Raw genomic sequence first — 20,078 nt, forward strand, 5'->3', positions numbered from 1 at the left:
AATTTTGAGAGATACCAGTGATTTTGAGGTTTGACAAATCAGCAAATTGTACAATTTGTTTAGAAGCACTGCTTCTAGCAGCATAATGAATAAGTCCAAATAAGTGCATTTTAGGGGGTTACTGTCATGTAATTTGTCTTCAATGTTTATACACCACATCAGCCATGAATGTAAATTATGTTCCTATTAAATAACCCACTTGTGAAGGTTATGATCCATCTATTTTTTTGTACATGAGATTAGTCCCTTTCTGCATACAGTCTGTTACTAACAGGTTGCAGAAGGACAGAATAGGAAATTAAGGGATATGGGGATAGGGCGGGAAAGCGGAGTTGAGGTAGATTAGCCATGACCTTATTGAATAGCGGAGCAGGCTCGAGGGGTCATATGGCCTACTCCTGCTCCTATTTCTTAAGTTCTTAGAATAGGAGTTTTCTGAGTGGTCTGTTCGAGAAATTCCCTCCGTGTGATGACCGCAAATCCCTTGCTTTTGAATTAATGGAAAAAACGGCTTGCCGTTTTAGAAAGGGAGCAATAAATCATTTTCTTTTGTTGAACTCAAGGAAAACTGCAGGAAATTGTCATAAGGGAAGCCCTAGAGGTTTTTCTAACATCTGTATTGTTGGAAGCCACATGGCAGCAGCTGTTTGGCTTCAAAAGAAACTTCTGCCTTTAGTTATTTATGGCAAAAAAGTTAGTAGAAAAATAACAGGGCAGAAGAACTGTTTCAAGTGGAAAATAAGTGCCAAATAATTCGATGGGGGTGAAATTGGGCTGCGAAGCATCCATTTTTTAGGCGCTACACGGCCTTCTAAAGCCCCAAAATGACGGGCAGGAAGCACGCGCACAATTCTGACACCATGGGCAGAATTTTAACGGTGAAAAATGGGTGGATTGGTGTGGGGGGGGTGCATTACAAGTTGCAACAATTTCAGACCTGTCCCCAACCTGCCTCCAACCTGCCCATCTCCAGTTTTCACTGGGGCGGGCGACCAACGCGCTCCTAGGACGTGGGTTGGTCACTAAAACCTTTCAAGGAGGCTGCGGGCCTCCATTTTGAAAGGTTTCTCGATTTCAATCCCTGGGGGCCGGGATTCTCGGGTCTTCTCTTTCATGCCACGTGAAAGGAGGCAAGAAGGCCCGAAACTGCAGTTAAGTGCCTTCCTGGCACAGCTTACGGGCCCGGAGGAGCAGGAGTGATCCTCCCTGGCTCAACAAGCCTACGTGCAGTGACCCCCCCCCCCCCCACCCAATGACCGTGGTCCCCCCCCACCCCCAAATGATCGCTGACCCCCCCCCCCCCCCACAACGATTGATGACACCTGCGATGACCCCTGATCCCGGCCCCCAATGATCGCGGACCACCAAAATGACCCCCGATCCCTCCCCCCATGACTGACTGTTCCAATGACTGACTCACCCCACCCCCCCCCTTCAGACTTACCTGAAGACTTACCTTTTCACGTCCTCTTCCTTGCTCTGCTCCCGTTTGACTGAAGCCAGCCTGTCAATCAGGCTGGCCCTTTGGACAGGAAACGGACAAAAAAAAGGCATCCTTACGTCAAAATCGTAAGAACGTCCGGGAAACCCGTACATCCGGGTTTGCCGTCCGCAATTCGACTGCCCCCTTCCCTGCTCGGGGTCAAAATTCTGGCCCATACTGGGTAAGGACAAACAAGAGGCGTCCTTTTCCTATGCCTGAAGCAGGTGTTGGGCCATTTGCAAATGCAAATAAGGGGCATAACTACTGCAATATTAGTTTGCCCCGAGCTGCCTCTGGGAAAACCAACCCAAAAGATTGCTTACATAAAAAAAAAAGTAAGATACTTGCCACATTCACCATCCGGTATGCTGCTGGACCCAAGATCCCCTGACCTCCAGGCTCTGGCCCTCCCCCCACTGACCACCAATCACGATCCCCCTGACTCCGACGTCTCCCTCCCCGACCCCCAATGTCGCACCCAGCCCGTAGTCCTTTCCTATGCGGCCTCCTCCCATGGACTCCTGTCTCCAGTCTCCAGTCTAATGAAGTCCCAGGTCAATATCCGGGGCTCCTTGGACCTCACCATTTGTGCGCTAGGTAATTAACCTGTGTGGGGGTGGGGGGCAGCGCCCAAAAATGGCTGCTCCCGAATTTCTCCTCCGATATGTTTCAGGTACACTTGAACCTCCATTCTCCAGCAAAATGGAGGGACCTGCTATTTGCATAATGGAAGTTGGTGGAATCAGCCTGTTGGTTGCTTATAAATTAAAACCTGCTCTAAAATACAAAGGCTGTTTTTGTTTTTTAAAAAGCCTTTGCAAAATTTAAAACCTGCATTCAAATGAAAGCTTTTATAAGGGACATTATTTTCATCAATACATATAAGTGCTACAAGTTTTGTCCATATGCTTAATGTCATTTCAGGCTTTTCTCTTCCCCCCCCCCCTCCCCCCACCCCCATCCCCACACAAGCAAACAAAAGCATTTTTGCCAAATATTTTTTCATGAAAGGGCTGGCTCATTTCAGTTTGATAGAGCAGACATCTGTCTGGGGAAGTTATCTAGCAAGCTTTCCCCAAAGAATGTTCGTGTTTGCTTTACTAGTCTGTATCATCTGTTGTTCCTGCATTCCTGCAGGATTGTGATGATGATATGTTGATGTCACCAACAGTTCCTACAGTAAGGCCAAAAAATTGAATAATGGTGAGAAAATAAAGACATTTCCTGATATCAAAACCAAAACACCAATTCAGTTCTACACTGGACAAAACATTGTCCATTAAGTGCATATCGGGCAGGCGATGGATGGAGTGATGGCTGTAGTGAGAGGCCCAAACTATCTTCATGTTCAGGCTTCGTTCGAACGAGCACTGATGGACAGTTCTCTGTTGGGGGCAGGTGAATCTGGCACCCTCCATGGAACGGAGCCGGAAGTTAAAACTTAAAGTGGTTTGGGGGGAGGCATTAGGTGGGTGGGAGCAGTCTCCAGCAGCCCCTTTAAGGACAGTTGGTTCGGCCACTCTACATCCAGTATCGCTTGGGAGAGTGTGCGTGGCATACACTTCACCCATTGGTGCACGAACATTGTGTCGGGGTCATACACTCAGTGTAAGATCCTGATTTAAGTAAAACACTTGCCTGTTTTGGATGTACGCACTGGCTGCCCACTTCAAGGCCTACTCAAAAATCAGAAAGTAGAACCAGTATTAGGGTTGCCTACCCTCCAGGATCGAGCTGGAGTCTCCAGGAATTGAAGATTAATCTCCAGGACACTGCTGTGAGCAACCCAGGAGAAAAATCATCAGCGCATTAAAAAAAATTGTTTTTTTTTTCAATTTCTTTAAACACTTTTGCTTATTGGTCATAAAAATTTTGGAGATCGGAATAAAGGCTATTTGACCGAGAGTCAAGAATAATCCAATCGGGTAATGACGAGTCAGTTTGTTTCCCCCTCGGTGTGGAAAAGCAGTACACCGCAAGTATGGACATGTTGGGCGACCAATGGTGGGGGCGGGGAGGTTGGAGGCAGCAGCTCATGTGATGAAACCTCCGGGAATACGTCCAACCAGAGTTGGCAACCCTAACCAGTAGATGGAAGAGATTTTTTAAAATTCAGTTTGCTGACCGCTCTGTTTTTCAGTGACGAATTCAGCCTATCTGAGTCTGCCTGGTTTTCTGTTCAGGTCTGTGGTTGCCCCTCTAAGTCTTATAGAACCACATGGCACACAAGATTTAGTCGGCATACATCAGGAAGCAAATTATTACAAGGGAAGCTAATTGATCACAGAAACAGGTAATATAATGGATATCAGAGAACACAGAAGATGTATTGCAATCACCAGTTGTAGATGGCCTTGTGCATGGAGAATAGGTTTGTCTCAGTGTAATCCTTGTTTCTCCACTTAATGGAATTGCAGGTAATTCATAATTTCATATTTTTTCACAGTGATGTTACTTCTGTCCACTGAAATCACAGCCAAAATGGTCAACAAAACCTTGTATCAGAACACAGTCTGAAATTGCAGCAGACTGAGATTATGCTCGAATGTGTTTTGGTTCCAAGGGAAGTTTGAAAATGTGAGTCAAGGTTATTCCTGCACTGGTAGAAAGCTATATTTAGTTTTGAATAAACCACACAGCAGATAGGGAAGTACGTTATGCTTTTTTTTCCTGTTTGCACTGTTGGCGTGGTTTAGCTTTTTTTGAAGTAGTCATATTTTGTACTGTATTAGCCAGTCAGTTTAACCTCAGTGGCGGGGAAACTTTTAGAAACAATAATCCGGGACAGAATTAACAGTCACTTGGATGAGTGTGGATTGATTAGGGAAAGCCAGCACAGATTTGTTTAAGGCAAATCATGTTTAACTAACTTGATGGAGTTTTTTGATGAGGTAACAGAGAGGGTAGATGATGGCAATGTAGTTGATGTGGTGTATATGGACTTTCAAAAGGCGTTTGATAAAGTGCTGCACGGTAGGCTTAACATCAAGATTGCAGCCCATGGAATAAAGAGGGCAGTAGCAACATGGATACAGAATCGGCTAAAGGACAGGAAACAGAGAGTAGTGGTGAATGGTTGTTTTTTGGACTGGAGGGTGGTGTACAGTGGTGTTCCCCAGGGGTCAGTGCTGGGACCATTGCATTTCTTGATATATATTAATGACTTGGACTTGGGTGTACATGGCACAATTTCAAAATTTGCAGGACACAAAACTTGAAAGGGTAGTAAACAGTGAGGTGGATAGTGATAGACTTCATGAGGTTATAGACAGGCTGGTGGCATGGGCGGACATGTAGTAGATGAAATTTAACACAGAAAAATGTGAGGTAATACATTTTGGTAGAAAGAACGAGGAGACGCAATATAAACTAGAGGGCATAACTCTAAAAGGAGTACAGGAACAGAGCGATCTGGGGATTTATGTGCACAAATCGTTGAAGGTGGCAGGACAGGTTGAGAACGCAGTTAAAAAAACATACGGGATCCTGGTTTTTATAAATAGAGGCATAGAGTATAAAAATATGGAAGTCATGATGAACCTTTATAAAACACTGGTTCGGCCACAACTGGAGTATTGTGTCCAGTTCTGGGCACCGCACTTCAGAAAAGATGTGAAGGCCTTAGAGAGGGTCCAGAAGAGATTTACTGGAATGATTCCAGGGATGAGGGATTTTAGTTACATGGATAGACTGGAGAAGCTGGGGTTGTTCTCCTTGGAACAGTGACGGTTGCAAGGAGATTTGATAGAGGTATTCAAAATCATGAAGGGTCTAGACAGAGTAGATAGAGAGACAGTGTTTCGGTTGGCGGAAGGGTCAAGAACCAGAGAATATAGATTTAAGGTGATTGGCAAAAGAACTAAAGGTGACATGAGGAAAAACTTTTTACACAGCAAATGGTTAGGATCTAGAATGTACTGCCCAAGGGGATGGTGGAGGCAGATTCAATCATGGCCTTCAAAAGGGAACTGGATAAGTACTTGAAAGGAAAAAATTTGCAGTGCTACGGTGAAAGGGCAGGTGAGTAGGACTAGCTGGATTGTTCTTGCATGGAGCCGGCGCGGACTTGATGGGCCAAATGGCCTCCTTCTGTGCTGTAACCTTTCTGTGATTCTATGATTTTGCAGCCACATAATATTTTGTGAATGCCAAATGGTGCAAACAAATTAGAAATTTATCAGAATTTAAATTGTCAATTATTAGGAAAAAAAATCAATACCCAGAGATCATTCCCCAACAGTCACAATTTAGAGGCCTACTGAGAGCTTCCAGGTGACCACAGCAAGTTTCAGAATGCATTTGTTCTTAATGGATGGGTTTCCCATTTGAATCCCAATACAAATACCCAAATAAAAAGCAAAAATGGCAATTGCAGGAAATCTGAAGCAAAAACAGAAAATGCTGGAGCATACAGCAGGCCAGTCAGCATCTGTGGAGCAAACAGACAAGTTAAAGTTTCATGCATACAGTTCGTCATCAAAATCTAAAACCCAATGGAGTCGCCAGTGTTAATAGAAAGCCAGCATCACTCTCTAATGTGGTGAAATAAAAGTGCTGTTCACACAGGAATCAATTACTGGAGTGGGAAGCTTAGTTGGTTTCGATGCTATTATGGTAATTACTCAATAAGAGTTCTGGACATTAGCAAGCCACAGACAAAAATGTGTTAATGTCAGAAATCCGTTGGGGAAAATGCAAGAAAGCAACTGCATGTACAAAATATAACAGCTTAATCCAGTAGCTATCATACCATAACCAGCTCAGTGACTTCTCCGCTGCTTGCTCTTTACAATAGTAGTTCTGGAGGAGGACTCTATTGGGATTCGTAGATAGGTCCTTATCTCATTTGTAGATAGGCCCTTTAGTAAGCTTCCTCCATCCTCTGGGAAGCTTTTGTAATTATGATTGAGGGAAGTGAAACTGGTATTTTCACTGCCGACAGGACTTTTTATGCAAAAATTGAAGTAGTCAGGCAGCACGACATGCAGCAAGTAAAGAAATTTATGTGGGATTTGGTGTCTTACCACTTTCCCCTTTTGTGAACATTATTGACTTAGTGAGATTCCGGAGTAAAACCGTTGAATCAAGGGAAAAACTTACTTGACCTCGTCCTCACCAATCTATCTGTCGCAAATGCAACTGTCCATGAGAGTTTTGGTAGGAGTGACCACCGCACAGTCCTCGTGGAGACGAAGTCCCGTCTTCGCACTGAGGACACCATCCAACGTGTTGTGTGGCACTACCACCATGCTAAATGGGATAGATTCAGAACAGATCTAGCAGCTCAAAACTGGGCATCCATGAGGCACTGTGGGCCATCAGCAGCAGCAGAATTGTATTCCAGCACAATCTGTAACCTCATGGTCCGGCATATTCCTCACTCTACCATTACCAACAAGCCAGGGGATCAACCCTGGTTCAATGAGGAGTGTAGAAGAGCATGTCAGGAGCAGCACCAGGCGTACCAAAAAATGAAGTGCCAACCTGGTGAAGCTACAACTCAGGACTACATGCACGCTAAACAGCGGAAGCAACATGCTATAGACAGAGCTAAGCGATTCCACAACCAACGGATCAGATCAAAGCTCTGCAGTCCTGCCACATCCAGTCGTGAATGGTGGTGGACAATTAAACAACTAACGGGAGGAGGAGGCTCTGTAAACATCCCCATCCTCAATGATGGCGGAGTCCAGCACATGAGTGCAAAAGACAAGGCTGAAACGTTTGCAACCATCTTCAGCCAGAAGTGCCGAGTGGATAATCCATCTCTGCCTCCTCCCGATATCCCCACCATCGCAGAAGCCAGTCTTCAGCCAATTCAATTCACTCCACGTGATATCTAGAAACGGCTGAGTGCACTGGATACAGCAAAGGCTATGGGTCCCGACAACATCCCGGCTGTAGTGCTGAAGACTTGTGCTCCAGAACTAGCTGCACCTCTAGCCAAGCTGTTCCAGTACAACACTGGCATCTACCCGACAATGTGGAAAATTGCCCTGGTGTGTCCTGTCCACAAAAGCAGGACAAATCCAATCTGGCCAATTACCGCCCCATCACTCTACTCTCAATCATCAGCAAAGTGATGGAAGGTGTCATCGACAGTGCTATCAAGTGGCACTTACTGACCAATAACCTGCTCACCGATGCTCAGTTTGGATTCCGCCAGGACCACTCGGCTCCAGACCTCATTACAGCCTTGGTCCAAACATGGACAAAAGAGTTGAATTCCAGAGGTGAGGTGAGAGTGACTGCCCTTGACATCAAGGCAGCATTTGTCAGAGTGTGATACCAAGGAGCCCGAGTAAAATTGAAGTCAATGGGAATCGGGGAAAACTCTCCAGTGCCTGGAGTCATACCTAGCACAAAGGAAGATGGTAGTGGTTGTTGGAGGCCAATCATCTCAGCCCCAGGACATTGCTGCAGGAGTTCCTCAGGGCAGTGTCCTTGGCCCAATCATCTTCAGCTGCTTCATCAATGACCTTCCCTCCATTATAAGGTCAGAAATGGGGATGTTCGCTGATGATTGCACAGTGTGCAGTTCCACTCGCAACCCCTCAAATAATGAAGAAGTCCGAGCCCGCATGCAGCAAGACCTGGACAACATCCAGGCTTGGGCTCATAAGTGGCAAGTAACATTTGCGCCAGATAAGTGCCAGGCAATGACCATCTCCAACAAGAGAGAGTCTAACCACCTCCCCTTGACATTCAACGGCATTACCATCACCGAATCCCCCACCATCAACATCCTGGGGGTCACCATTGACCAAAAACTTAACTGGACCAGCCATATAAATACTGTGGCTACGAGAGCAGGTCAGAGGCTGGGTATTCTGCGGTGAGTGACTCACCTCCTGACTCCCCAAAGCCTTTCCACCATCTACAAGGCACAAGTCAGGAGTGTGATGGAATACTCTCCACTTGCTTGGATGAGTGCAGCTGCAACAACACTCAAGAAGCTCGACACCATCCAAGATAAAGCAACCCGCTTGATTGGCACTCCATCCACCACCCTAAACATTCACTCCCTTCACCACCGGTGCATAGTGGCTGCAGTGTGTACCATCCACAGGATGCACTCCAGCAACTCGCCAAGGCTTCTTCGACAGCACCTCCCAAACCCACGACCTCTACCACCTAGAAGGACAAGAGCTGCAGGCACATGGGAACACCACCACCTGCACGTTCCCCTCCAAGTCACACACCATCCTGACTTGGAAATATATCGCCGTTCCTTCATCGTCGCTGGGTCAAAATCCTGGAACTCCCTTCCTAACAGCACTGTGGGAGAACCGTCACCACTCGGACTGCAGCGGTTCAAGAAGGCGGCTCACCACCACCTTCTCAAGGGCAATTAGGGATGGGCAATAAATGCCGGCCTCGCCAGCGACGCCCGCATCCCATGAAGGAATAAATAAAATCATTCCAGGATGTCGGCCATTTATTTGCTGTGTACATGAGAATCAAAATTCCAGACCAGTTTGGTCCATTCTCTATGAATAGCAGTCGTAAATCTGCACTACGTCGAGAAATAATACGAGATTAAAATTTGTGACCTTTCTAGAAAAATAAGAATGTGTTCTGCAGCTCTATTAATTTAAAAACAGTCATTTTTTTTGAAGAGGAAGAAATATTTATTTTTCATGAAATGAAGGAGGGGAAGGATCAGGCCATTTTCATTGAGTTAAGCTAGTATTAGACTCAGTGGCTCTGATTTTAAAGTGGGGGAGTGGGTACAGTGCACGTGAGCCTGAAGCGGGTACATGGACTGGCAGGACCTTATTTGCATAAATGTTCCAGAGTCCCACCTTAACCCTGCCAGATCCACCGCCTGGCCGGCAGGTGGTAACGGGAGTTCGGACAGCAGAAACGGTCCCTGACCGTCATTTGGGGGGGATGGGTATGTGATGGTGATCAGGGGCAGTGTGGGGGAGTCCGGGGCAAGGGAGGACCAAGGCTTCCTTGTGAGACCTGGAGGTGCATACCTACTACTCCTGGCCCACAGGAAACTTAAAATTAAATTTGCCAAACTTACCTGTTCAGCCTCTTCATGCTCACGATCCACCTCCAGGCAAGTTTGGCCTGATGGGGAAGCCATCACTGCTTCCGCGCTCAGGCCTCTGACTAACATTACAGATCGGATCCCGATAACATCTTCAGTCCCGATCTGCATATTTAAAGAAGGACCCTGCTACATTCCAGTCACCTGCTCAAAAGACAAGTTAAGATCAGGAAAGATAGTGGAGTCAGAGAGGGTAAGTGACTGTCCTCATTTTAATTGCTCCCCCCTCACCCCCCGGCCTGGTTTCAGCCAGGCTGGGGCAGTTAAAATCAGAGCCAGTGGCTCAGATCAGACTGAACTAAATTGTAATGCTATTCCAAGGCTTTTGACTCATCTCCAGCTTTCAGTATGGCACAGAAATGCACCTGCAATCCTTAAAGGGTTAACGGAGGTTGAGCTAATGATTTCCCCCAAGGCCTCTCCAGCCTTCCCACGGTTGAATGTTCTTATTTTTCATACTGTGATCTCTGGAGGCTGTGGTGACAACATTTATATAAACATTGTGGTATTTGGCTACTGTACCATCATTTCTCTTGGGACATGTGGGCGGAAAAGTGCAGTATATTAGCCAAATACATTATTTCTGTTTCCAACAAGTGGAGCACTGCCCCATCAGGCAGTGTATAGTTGGTGGCTCCAATTCAAAATTCTGAATGGTCCCATGTAAAAAGAGCTGAAATTTAAAAAAAAATTCTTAATGAAAGAAAACATGAAACTAAACTTGGGAAATAAAGGTCACTGCAGTTGTCAAAGTGGAAAGTCAATTGGAAAAAGTGGGGCTGCTCATCAAGTAAATAGCAGAAGCACAGCACAGAACTGAAGGGAGTTCACACGTAAAACAGATTTCATTCATTTTGGGTGCTCAGAAGTGCAGTTTGGCTATTTATAAAACTAGAGTTTTAGAATATCTGTGGGGAGAATTTCCATGGCGTTCTCTCGATCTCCTGCCATAACTTTGGTAGAAAATCAGTGGCATTCCCGGAGAAATGATATAGACAGCTGATTTTAACCATTTACATTGCGTCTCCGGGGGATGTGCTGAGGTTAAAGCAGTAGATCGGGAAAACTTCCACAGAAATTCCAGGCGCTAGTCTGTTAAAAATAATGAAAAGGGTGTAGTCAGTGCAATGATTACCTACTGCTACAAAATTAGATTTACTTGTCAAAAACTGCCAGTTTTCTCTCTGATCTGCTGATAGGGCTAGATGAAGTAGGGTGGGAGGAAGCTTGTGTGGAGCATAAAAAGACTGGCATAGACCAGTTGAGCGAATCGTCTGTTTCTGTGCTGTAAATTCTATGTAATTCTTGAAGATTTTTAATTATATTGGAAAATTTCTGCAAATGTGAACAGCTTCAAACTGCTTTTCATTTGTGTACTATGTTCAGTTCTATTCACCAAGACACTGGGGGTAATTTTCAACTTTGGTGGGAGCAGAAAACTGGCGTTAGCACATCGGCCCACCCATTATACACCCCACCCGCTATCCACCCCACCCATTATACACCTCGACTGATTTCCCTTTCCATCCACCCTCCAGTTTACACCCCCTGCTGAAGTTGAAAATGATCCCCACTGGGCCTGACAGTGGTGCAGAGAAAAACCGTCCATCTGATCCTTATTATTGGTTGTTACATTGCTTCCCATCCAATTTCACATTCTTGCCTGCCAGCTCATAGGTCATTCCCGCTGTCTTCGGATGGCAGACAGTGCAGAGAAATGTAAATTAGGCCTGGGATTTAAAGTGGCCTGGGCCTCGCGCTCGGCTGTCTGTGGGGGCTTCCCGCCTTTCTGCCCCAAAGTTAAAATCGGGGCTTTGGACTTTTCAGCCTTGAGTGGAGGTGACTCAGAGGGGATGTTGTAAAGACATGTAAGATACTAAGTGGAATAGAGAGGAAACGACCAGAATGGGCGGTATTACTGTGGGTCTCAGGCACAAAGGTGGAGGTTGAACAAAGAGGGAGTGGCTTAACAGATCAACAGATGTAGAAGTATCATGGTGAATGGAAGGCGAAGGCCAGGAAGTTGTGAGTTTGAAAGTGAAGTAGCAAGTGATTTGGGGAAAGTTTTTTCCAAGGGTGGGTGCAGGATTCCAAGGATTGGAAAGAGGATATGGTGGTGTGGGTGGTGAGGAATACAAGGAAGTGGTGGAGGTGACATTGTGCAATATATGATATATTCCTGCATTAAATATAAAACCATTCCTGCATGCTTTTACATTTAATTTAGTTATTGAAACAGAAATCTTGTGACAAGTAAAACTATACAGCTGTATAAAGCACTGTACCCTTGTTAACTGGAAGTCACTTAATTCAAATTACTGGATAATTAGATGTTATTTAGCACCAAAAAGCTCCGTGCAGTTTTAATTCAATTGCTTAATTTGAATTACTGGATAATTCAATTTTTTTTAGTGCTAAATGTGACTTTAAATTAACATAAGTAGACTGGAATACAAAACAGATGTGCAGATGTGTATTCGAGGACTTCCCTGATTGGGCACTGCTGTGTGTGTGTGTTATGGATATCTCAAGTGAGGAGAGGAGCGGGCTTATGACAACTGCCCTGCTAAATTTGAATTTATGGGTTCTCTCACAAGATGATGGCAGGCCGTTGGTTATAGACCTGTATCCCTGCATGAATCTGTGCCATCAGCAGGAAATGGGGAAAAATTGGTGGTGAAGAGCAAAGTGCAATAGAGGAGCGGAGAGGCTCTCCGTTAACTAGAGTGAATTAATTTAGCTAATCGATAGGAAAAATAGAAAATAGTTATTAACTTTGAATTTCTGTTCACTTTGGTGAAGTCTTCAGTCCCCATGCACTTGCCTATGTTGATCCAACTATATATGGTGGAGAAGTTTGGCTGCCTTCTGCTGACATCTGAACCTGAGATGCTGAGAAATGAATAAAATCATGTTTCCTTTTTCTCTAACAGATCTCAACTTAAACTGCAAAGATGTCTGATGAACGTCGAGATAGTACAAGCAGCTTACAAAGGAAAAAGCCACCTTGGCTCAAGTTGGAAATCCCTGCCAATCAGCCCCCAGTGGAGGAGCCTACCTTTATTCCGGTATGACAGGCAGAGTTATTTTATGTATCTTTATATATATTTTGGTAGGAGGAATAAGAAGACCACATACTCCATTGCTAGGGGGATAGAATATAAAAACAGGGAGGTATTGCTGCAGTTATATAAGGTATTGGTGAGACCGCACCTGGAATACTGCATACAGTTTTGGTCTCCATACTTAAGAAAAGACATACTTGCTCTCGAGGCAGTACAAAGAAGGTTCACTCGGTTAATCCCGGGGATGAGGGGGTGGACATATGAGGAGAGGTTGAGTAGATTGGGACTCTACTCATTGGAGTTCAGAAGAATGAGAGGCGATCTTATTGAAACATATAAGATTGTGAAGGGGCTTGATCGGGTGGATGCGGTAAGGATGTTCCCAAGGATGGGTGAAACTAGAACTAGGGGGCATAATCTTAGAATAAGGGGCTGCTCTTCAAAACTGAGATGAGGAGAAACTTCTTCACTCAGAGGGTGGTGGGTCTGTGGAATTTGCTGCCCCAGGAAGCTGTGGAAGCTACATCATTAAATAAATTTAAAACTTCCTAGAAGTAAAGGGAATTAGGGGTTACGGGGAGCGGGCAGGAAATTGGACATGAATTTAGATTTGAGGTTAGGATCAGATCAGCCATGATCTTATTGAATGGCGGAGCAGGCTCGAGGGGCCGATTGGCTTACTCCTGCTCCTATTTCTGTTCTTATGTTCCTTGGAAAATAAAAGTTTCCACTTGTGGGGGAGTCCAAAACTAGAGATCATAAATATAAGATAGTTACTAATAAATCCAATAGGGAATTCAGGAGAAAATTCTTTGCCCAAAGAGTGGTAAGAATGTGGAACTTGCTACCAGATGGAGTTGTTGAGGCGAATAGCATAGATGCATTTAAGGGGCAGCTAGATAAGTACATGAGGGAGAAAGGAATAGAAGGGTATACTGGTAGGATTAGATGAATTACGGTGGGAGGAGGCTCGTGTGGAGCATAAACACCGGCATGGACCAGTTTGGCCGAATGGTCTGTTTCTGTGCTGTAAATTCTATGCAATGTAATTTTGGGAAATACTGTAGGGGAGATTTCCCATCCAGAGCACTCAACCAGCACAAAATCTCCCCTTATATTTTTCATGAAAAACATTGTGGAATGATGCAACTTTTTAATGAAGTTATTGGTGACAGACGTTGACTTGTTCTCACAGATGGGCATGCTGGGACTTAATGAAAAGAATCCTGAGTTAATAAGTTATGTCATTCTGTTAAATGTGAGGGAGTTTCAGACTACACTGTAAAGAAAGAAATCCAGTTACTTCCTCCAACTCGTGCTATAAACTTATTAGCTTAAGACTGGTGCAGTTTATACTTGTCTCTGTTATCTTTTACTGCAAGTCAGCTTCTGGTGTGCGGAAACAAAGAAGATTAAAGCTTTAAGGTGGATATTATTGTAGGTGGAATGTAAAGTCTTTCTATCCCAATATAGGCAAAATTCCAATGCAGTTGTAACTTCCTGATCCCATCTGAACACCCTACTGTGCCTCCTAACTTAGTGTCATCTGCAAACTTGGATATTTGACTCTCTATTCTTTCATCCAAGTTATTGATATATATAGTGAAAAGCTGAGGGCCCAGTACAAATCCCTGCGGAACACCACTGATCACATCCCGCCACTCAGAGTACATTCCCTTTACATTTGTATCAATTGCTGAGGGTATTCTCGAGACCCATCTTTTCTGGCCACCTAATCGGAAGAGATGCACTTAACCATCGAGGCAGCTGGTTTGTTGGTAAGCTGCTCACACAGCAGGAACAAGGACAGCTGTTCTTTCTAGACCTGCATGTTTTGGAGTTACGGCATTAGAATTCAGGGCCGTGAAGGATGTCAATCCTGCTTCTGTATTGAGTTCCACCCATTATGACAAAGCAATCCCCCTTCTTGAAGGAAATCTAAAATGACAGGTTCTGGTAAACAGTAAAAATAGTTGTACACATTTCCTAACAGGTAGGAGAATAAATATGTGTTGTTAATGAACGCTAAAGAAGGAAATAACTTACATTGAAAGTACTTCCTCCTGCCATGCCTCCTATAGTGATATACCCCTTTAAACAGGGGAGTAATTTTAATATTGAGTCTCCAGGTTACACATATTTGGATAGGAACACAAGAATTGAATAGATTGTGGTTGTTGGGTGTGCCAGATGTCTCGGAGATCATCAGCAACACCTGCACAATATAATGTTCCATAACTGCCAAGTAAGTATTTGTATGAGAGGGTAGTAGTGCTGCTGGATTTGGAGCAGAGAATGGCCTGTTTCTGTGCTGTAAATTCTATGCAGTGTAATCTTGGGAAATACTGTAGAGGAGATTTCCCATCCAGAGCTCTCAACCAGCACAAAATCGCCCCTTATATTTTTGATGAAAAACATGGTCACTGTGAGAAAAGGACTGCGTGTGAGTGAATGCATCACACAATACTATATTAGAACCTGATTTTGGATTAACTGTTATTTATTTTATGATATTAACAATATAAGAATTTTTGTCCTCATTCAAAAATGTAGAACTTTCTGTGTGGGTTTTTGTTCTGATTGTTGGTACTAGATTGATTTCCTGTCCTAGTCTAGTATAAGGTAACTGGTTTTTGGGATAGCTTTCCCTGCAAAACAATGACCTTGTACTGCACATCTGTTTTTATGACTATAGATCAAGCAGGGTTTCCAGTTCCACCACAAGAGATGCAGGTCATTTATCTAATTACTTGAGATGGCAGTGCCTGTCCTTGATTTGCTATGGGAGGACAGAGAACTATTCCATTCACACATACAGCACTTATCCCAAGGATAATATCCAGAACTACAATAGCGAATTACACACAGCCATGGATTTATAATGAGGGATGAAACATAGGCGAAATCCAGGTCATGAATAGTTTAATATAAAATCAAAAGAGTGCGAAGTAACAGAAGATTAGAATTGTAATGAAACAACGTTACTATTTATAGCTGTAACATTTTTTTTTTGTGTGTGTGTGTGTGTGTTATGTTGCGTCCATCCCTTAAGGCTCTTACTGCTGGGAATTAGCTGGCCAGTTTTGTGAAAATTGATCTCTTAACGTCCTGTAGATTGAAGGCCATGACTGTGTATAGTCCTTACACATGTAACAAGTTCTACTTTGAATGGCTGCAGGATATTTAATAAAGAATGTCTGTGTGAGTGAGTGAACAATCAATTGTGTGATTTAAGAAAAACCTTGTGATGCAGCAGCTTATTTTTTTTATCTGAAGAGTTTATTTGTAGTGAATTAGAGAGTTATGAGTAATAAAGCTGATGCTCTGTTTATATCTATTTGCTCATATTACACATCTTTCCAAAATTAAGAATAATGGAAATGCTTCCTGTCCACACATGTTGAAGTGTTGATAGAACTTGTTTTATTTTAATTACTATGTGAAACAGATGCTTATTGATTACAGTAACACAGGTGTTACAGGATTGTACTGGTCCATGCTCTTAGTCACAGCGTAACTTCCTCACTCACCACCCCCTCTCCTGCCAACCACACCACCACTTTAGTGCCAGCTCCAAACACCCAGTGGGATTGACTAGAATTACCTGACTCCTATTTTCATAGAATAAAAGAATTTTACAGCACAGAAGGAGGCCATTCATCCCACTGTGCTCCTGCTAGCTCTCTGAAAAAGCTATCCACTTGGGCTCATTCTCCTCTCATGCCCCGATCTGGCCGACTGCCATTTTAAATTGCAGGCGACAAGGACACCCGCTAGATGCTGGCTGGGTCCTCTTTAAATATACTGTAGTGGCTTTCCCCGCCAGGCCACACCTGCCGGGAACAGCGGCCAGGGCCAGAAGGGGCCCAGCAAAGTACGTTTTTAAGAGAGGTTTTTTTTCATTTCCTTGTGGGCCAGGAGGAGCAGGAGTGGAAATAATTCTAAAAATGCTTGGCAGCAACTGCTGTTCATACTGAAAACTGTTTTAAAATCTGGGTGGATAGCAAGAGACTGGGGTTCAAATCTTCATCTAGTCTGAACTTTATACCCACAGTCCCGTCCAAGGAAAGTTTCACCAGCAGGTGCTCAATTTTTTTGAAGAAATGAAGGAAAGGCATTTGGGGGGGGGTGGGGGGAGGAGGGAGAGGGGAAGTGGTGGGAGGGGGTGCTCCTTGGTACAGGTCTCCAGTGCTCCCTGACAGGTTGACCATGGAGATGCCTGTCAACTAAGATGGAAAAAGAAAGAAACTGGAACCTTTCTCTGCCAAAGTTCGTATTTGTGTTTTCCTGCCCCTTTGTAATGCCTGCCTGAGGTCAACGTGACTGGGGTTTCACAAACTAAAACACAACAGAGTTTTTGAAACCAGATCTTTCGATTTACAAGCAGCTCAAAGCCGCTCTTTATATATTCACACAGTGACCTGCCAGAAGAAATAGTTTGGAGGCTCATGGGATCAAATAATGTGTCAACAGGCAATGACAGTGAAAATGCTTTGTTCTGAGTTAGGGGTTTTAGAAACTTTTCATAGTGAATTGAGTTGAAGTTTCACAGCTCCTGTATTAAGTTTAGGGTGGAAGGTCTCACTACTGTGCTTTAGTTTTCAACAGATACATATGGGTGAATAGCACTGAATGAAAAATTCATATGATTAGACTTTTGATATGAATACAAATAATTTGGAAAGTGTGTGTCGTATTACACAATATTCTAATATATGGGGGTGAAAATGGTCAATATTGGTCGTGCAAAACGGGCTGATAACGACTCGACAGTCAATTTCAAGTCAATGGAAAAGAAAATTAGGCCTGGTGTAACGGACTGCCAATTCCCTATCAGCCCATTTCACGCTTTGAGAGTTTTATTTCACCCCTATATTTTAGAATATTGTGTAATACGACGCACACTTTCTGAACTATTTGTATTCATATCCAAAGTCTAATCGTACGGATTCTTATTCAGTGCTGTGTAAAGTTGTTAGAACAACAATCAAAATGGCTGCAAGTATAAAAAAAAGTTTGCTTGTGGTTTGAAAATGTCAACATTCAGTTTCTTTACATCGTTTTATTTCAAAACCCATATCTGAAAAAAATGGATGCTTTTAAAAAAAAACGAACTCAAATCTTAACATGGATGTGGAGGTGCTTTGTGAAAATCCAGAACACGAGAATTGGGATGTGATTATAAAGAATTTAGGAGCTCAATTTAAGACATAGCCTCTTCATGATAGGGATCATTGACTTATAGGGTAAACTGCCATTGCTGCAATTTATAGTGATTGAGTGCTCAAAAGGAATTGGATCAATATCTACTTCAGCAAAGAATTCTGGGTTTGGCATATGAAAAGGATGAAACATAATCAGATCTGGCCCCGAAAGCAGCACAGAATGAGCTGAATAACTTTTCCTTGCCCCTGCATTTGTTAAAGTCATAACAAAGTTGCCTTCTACATTATAAAATAAGAATGCCCAGTAAAAGGTCATTAGGCCTAACAAGCCCATTACTTTCTATTTATTTTTTCATGTTTTTAACGTCATAAGATAAGTTTAGATGAAGAAATCACCTTGGCCCACTTGATTTTATCCTTCCAGGATATCAACCCTGCCATCTTATCCAATTCTTAACCAATTCTTAAATAGGGGCTCGGTCACTGGGGGCTTGGTCATTGGGGGCCAGGAGGCTCAGTGATTGGGTTGGTCATCGCAGGGGTTGGAAATTGTGGGAAGGGGTGGATGGGAGATCATGGAGGGGGGGGTTCGGAAATCATGGGGGGGGCGCGCATTGGAGATTGTGGTCGGTGGGGGGGGGGTGTCGCTGCAGGTAGGCTTTTTGGGCCCGGAAGAAGCACTCCTGCTCCTCCGGGCCCACAAGTTGTGCTATAAAGGCACTTATCTGCAGTTTTGGGCCTTCTGGCCTCGTCTCCTGTCGTAAAGGAGAAGGCCCAGGAATCCTGCCCCCCCCCCCGGGGTTAAATACAAAAATCTGTCAAAATGGAGTCCTACAGCCTCCTTGAAAGCTTTTACTGACCGACCCATCTCCTGAGAGCGGGTTGGTCGCCAATCTCTCGTCCCGCCTCCGTGAAAACAGGAAGTAGGTGGGATGGAGGCGGGTTTTAGATTTTTACTGCCCTCCTGCCCCCAACCCACCCATTTTTCCTATTTAAAACCATGCCCAAAGTTTCTGAACCCCACTTCACCTGGAGCTTATATCGAAGGTTTGCAGGTTATAACTTTACTGATAAAATTAAATAAAATCTTCTGATTTGTTGCAAAAGTTTTCATTGTTGACAGTTGTATTTCAGTTAAAATGAAGAGAATTATAGGATGCTTTCTGTGCTTGCAATGACCTCTGCACCAAATTCACAACCTAGGTCATGCTACCAGGAGAAGAAGCACAGAGCTGAGTCCTGGCACTGCCTACTCAGAGGGAAAACAACCAATCATGTCTCCTTGAACTGTATTTTTCACAACTCCTGACGGCTTACCCAAAAGTGGTATTGGCAAAAGAGGGCGAGCAGGCCACTTGGCTGAAATATCAATGGGGGAATGGTATATGCGATGGGACAACCAAAATGGGAAGGAGAGAGGTAAAGGATGGGAGGGGGTAGTAACTTTTTTTGATACAAGTTTCCACTTTTACTGGAGACCATTGGATCTCTGCCAAAACGGATGTCAACATTAACCAGTTATAATCTTGAAGGATACAGGAATGAAACACTTCAACATTGTTAATTGGATAAGCTGGAACTATAACAGCATCAGACTATAAATCTGGGCAGAGGAGGTGAGGATGGCTAGCAGCAATCTGACTAATCTGATTATGGATACAGCTTGTGAATTTAAAGCTAACTAAACTCTTTTAGATGAAAATAACTTTCCTTTTGCCTCATTTTATGGACAGCCTTTAAGACGTCAAACATTTGTGCGGAGTGTCAGCATGCCACCTGAAAATACAAGAGTACCATCTCCACCAAATGAACAAAGACGGCCTACGTTTCAGAGACAGACCTCAATAACCCAGACCATCAAAAGGTAAGTGTCTTTTGGAAATGTTTGAAAATTACTTTCTTGTTGTTTAGCAAGGGTAAAGCTTCTTGACCATTCTGCCTCTGACTGGTATAGGATAGGAGCTTATAATGCTGAGAATACTTGTGCTTGTGGGATAATACAGGTTTAGAATGAAGATAGTCTCCTTCAGGCAGACTGCTGTCACAAGCTGATCACTGCAAAAAGAGGCTCCAAACACTCAGCTGCTCTTATATATTATTGCACTTGCTCCCAAAATAAGGTGGGCTGGTTATTTTCCGTACTGTTTATATCACACTGGAAATTTATATGTGATCATTACTATTTTCTTAATTAGCACGTTGTGACTCTAATGATGTCTCCATCAGATTCTATGCTGGATTAAGGAAACAAAGTGTTGATTAAACTGCTTTAATTAAAATGCTTTAATTAGCACAAGCCTGACTGG

At 43.7% G+C, this 20,078-nt stretch overlaps 1 protein-coding gene across 3 annotated transcripts in view; it reads left to right on the forward strand.

The window, feature by feature from the left end:
- The window catches only part of rhbdf1a (rhomboid 5 homolog 1a (Drosophila)), a 357,313-nt gene that overhangs the window by 205,474 nt on the left and 131,761 nt on the right, over positions 1–20,078 (forward strand). For all 3 annotated transcript variants that reach the window (XM_068003135.1, XM_068003136.1, XM_068003137.1), the window contains 2 exons: positions 12,476–12,610; positions 19,506–19,636. In XM_068003135.1, the coding sequence (XP_067859236.1) occupies positions 12,497–12,610; positions 19,506–19,636 (245 nt within the window). In that variant the 5' untranslated portion in view covers positions 12,476–12,496. The remainder of the gene's footprint in view (positions 1–12,475; positions 12,611–19,505; positions 19,637–20,078) is intronic.

Source organism: Heptranchias perlo, chromosome 22 (genome assembly GCF_035084215.1).
Source record: "Heptranchias perlo isolate sHepPer1 chromosome 22, sHepPer1.hap1, whole genome shotgun sequence".
NCBI lineage: Eukaryota > Metazoa > Chordata > Chondrichthyes > Hexanchiformes > Hexanchidae > Heptranchias > Heptranchias perlo.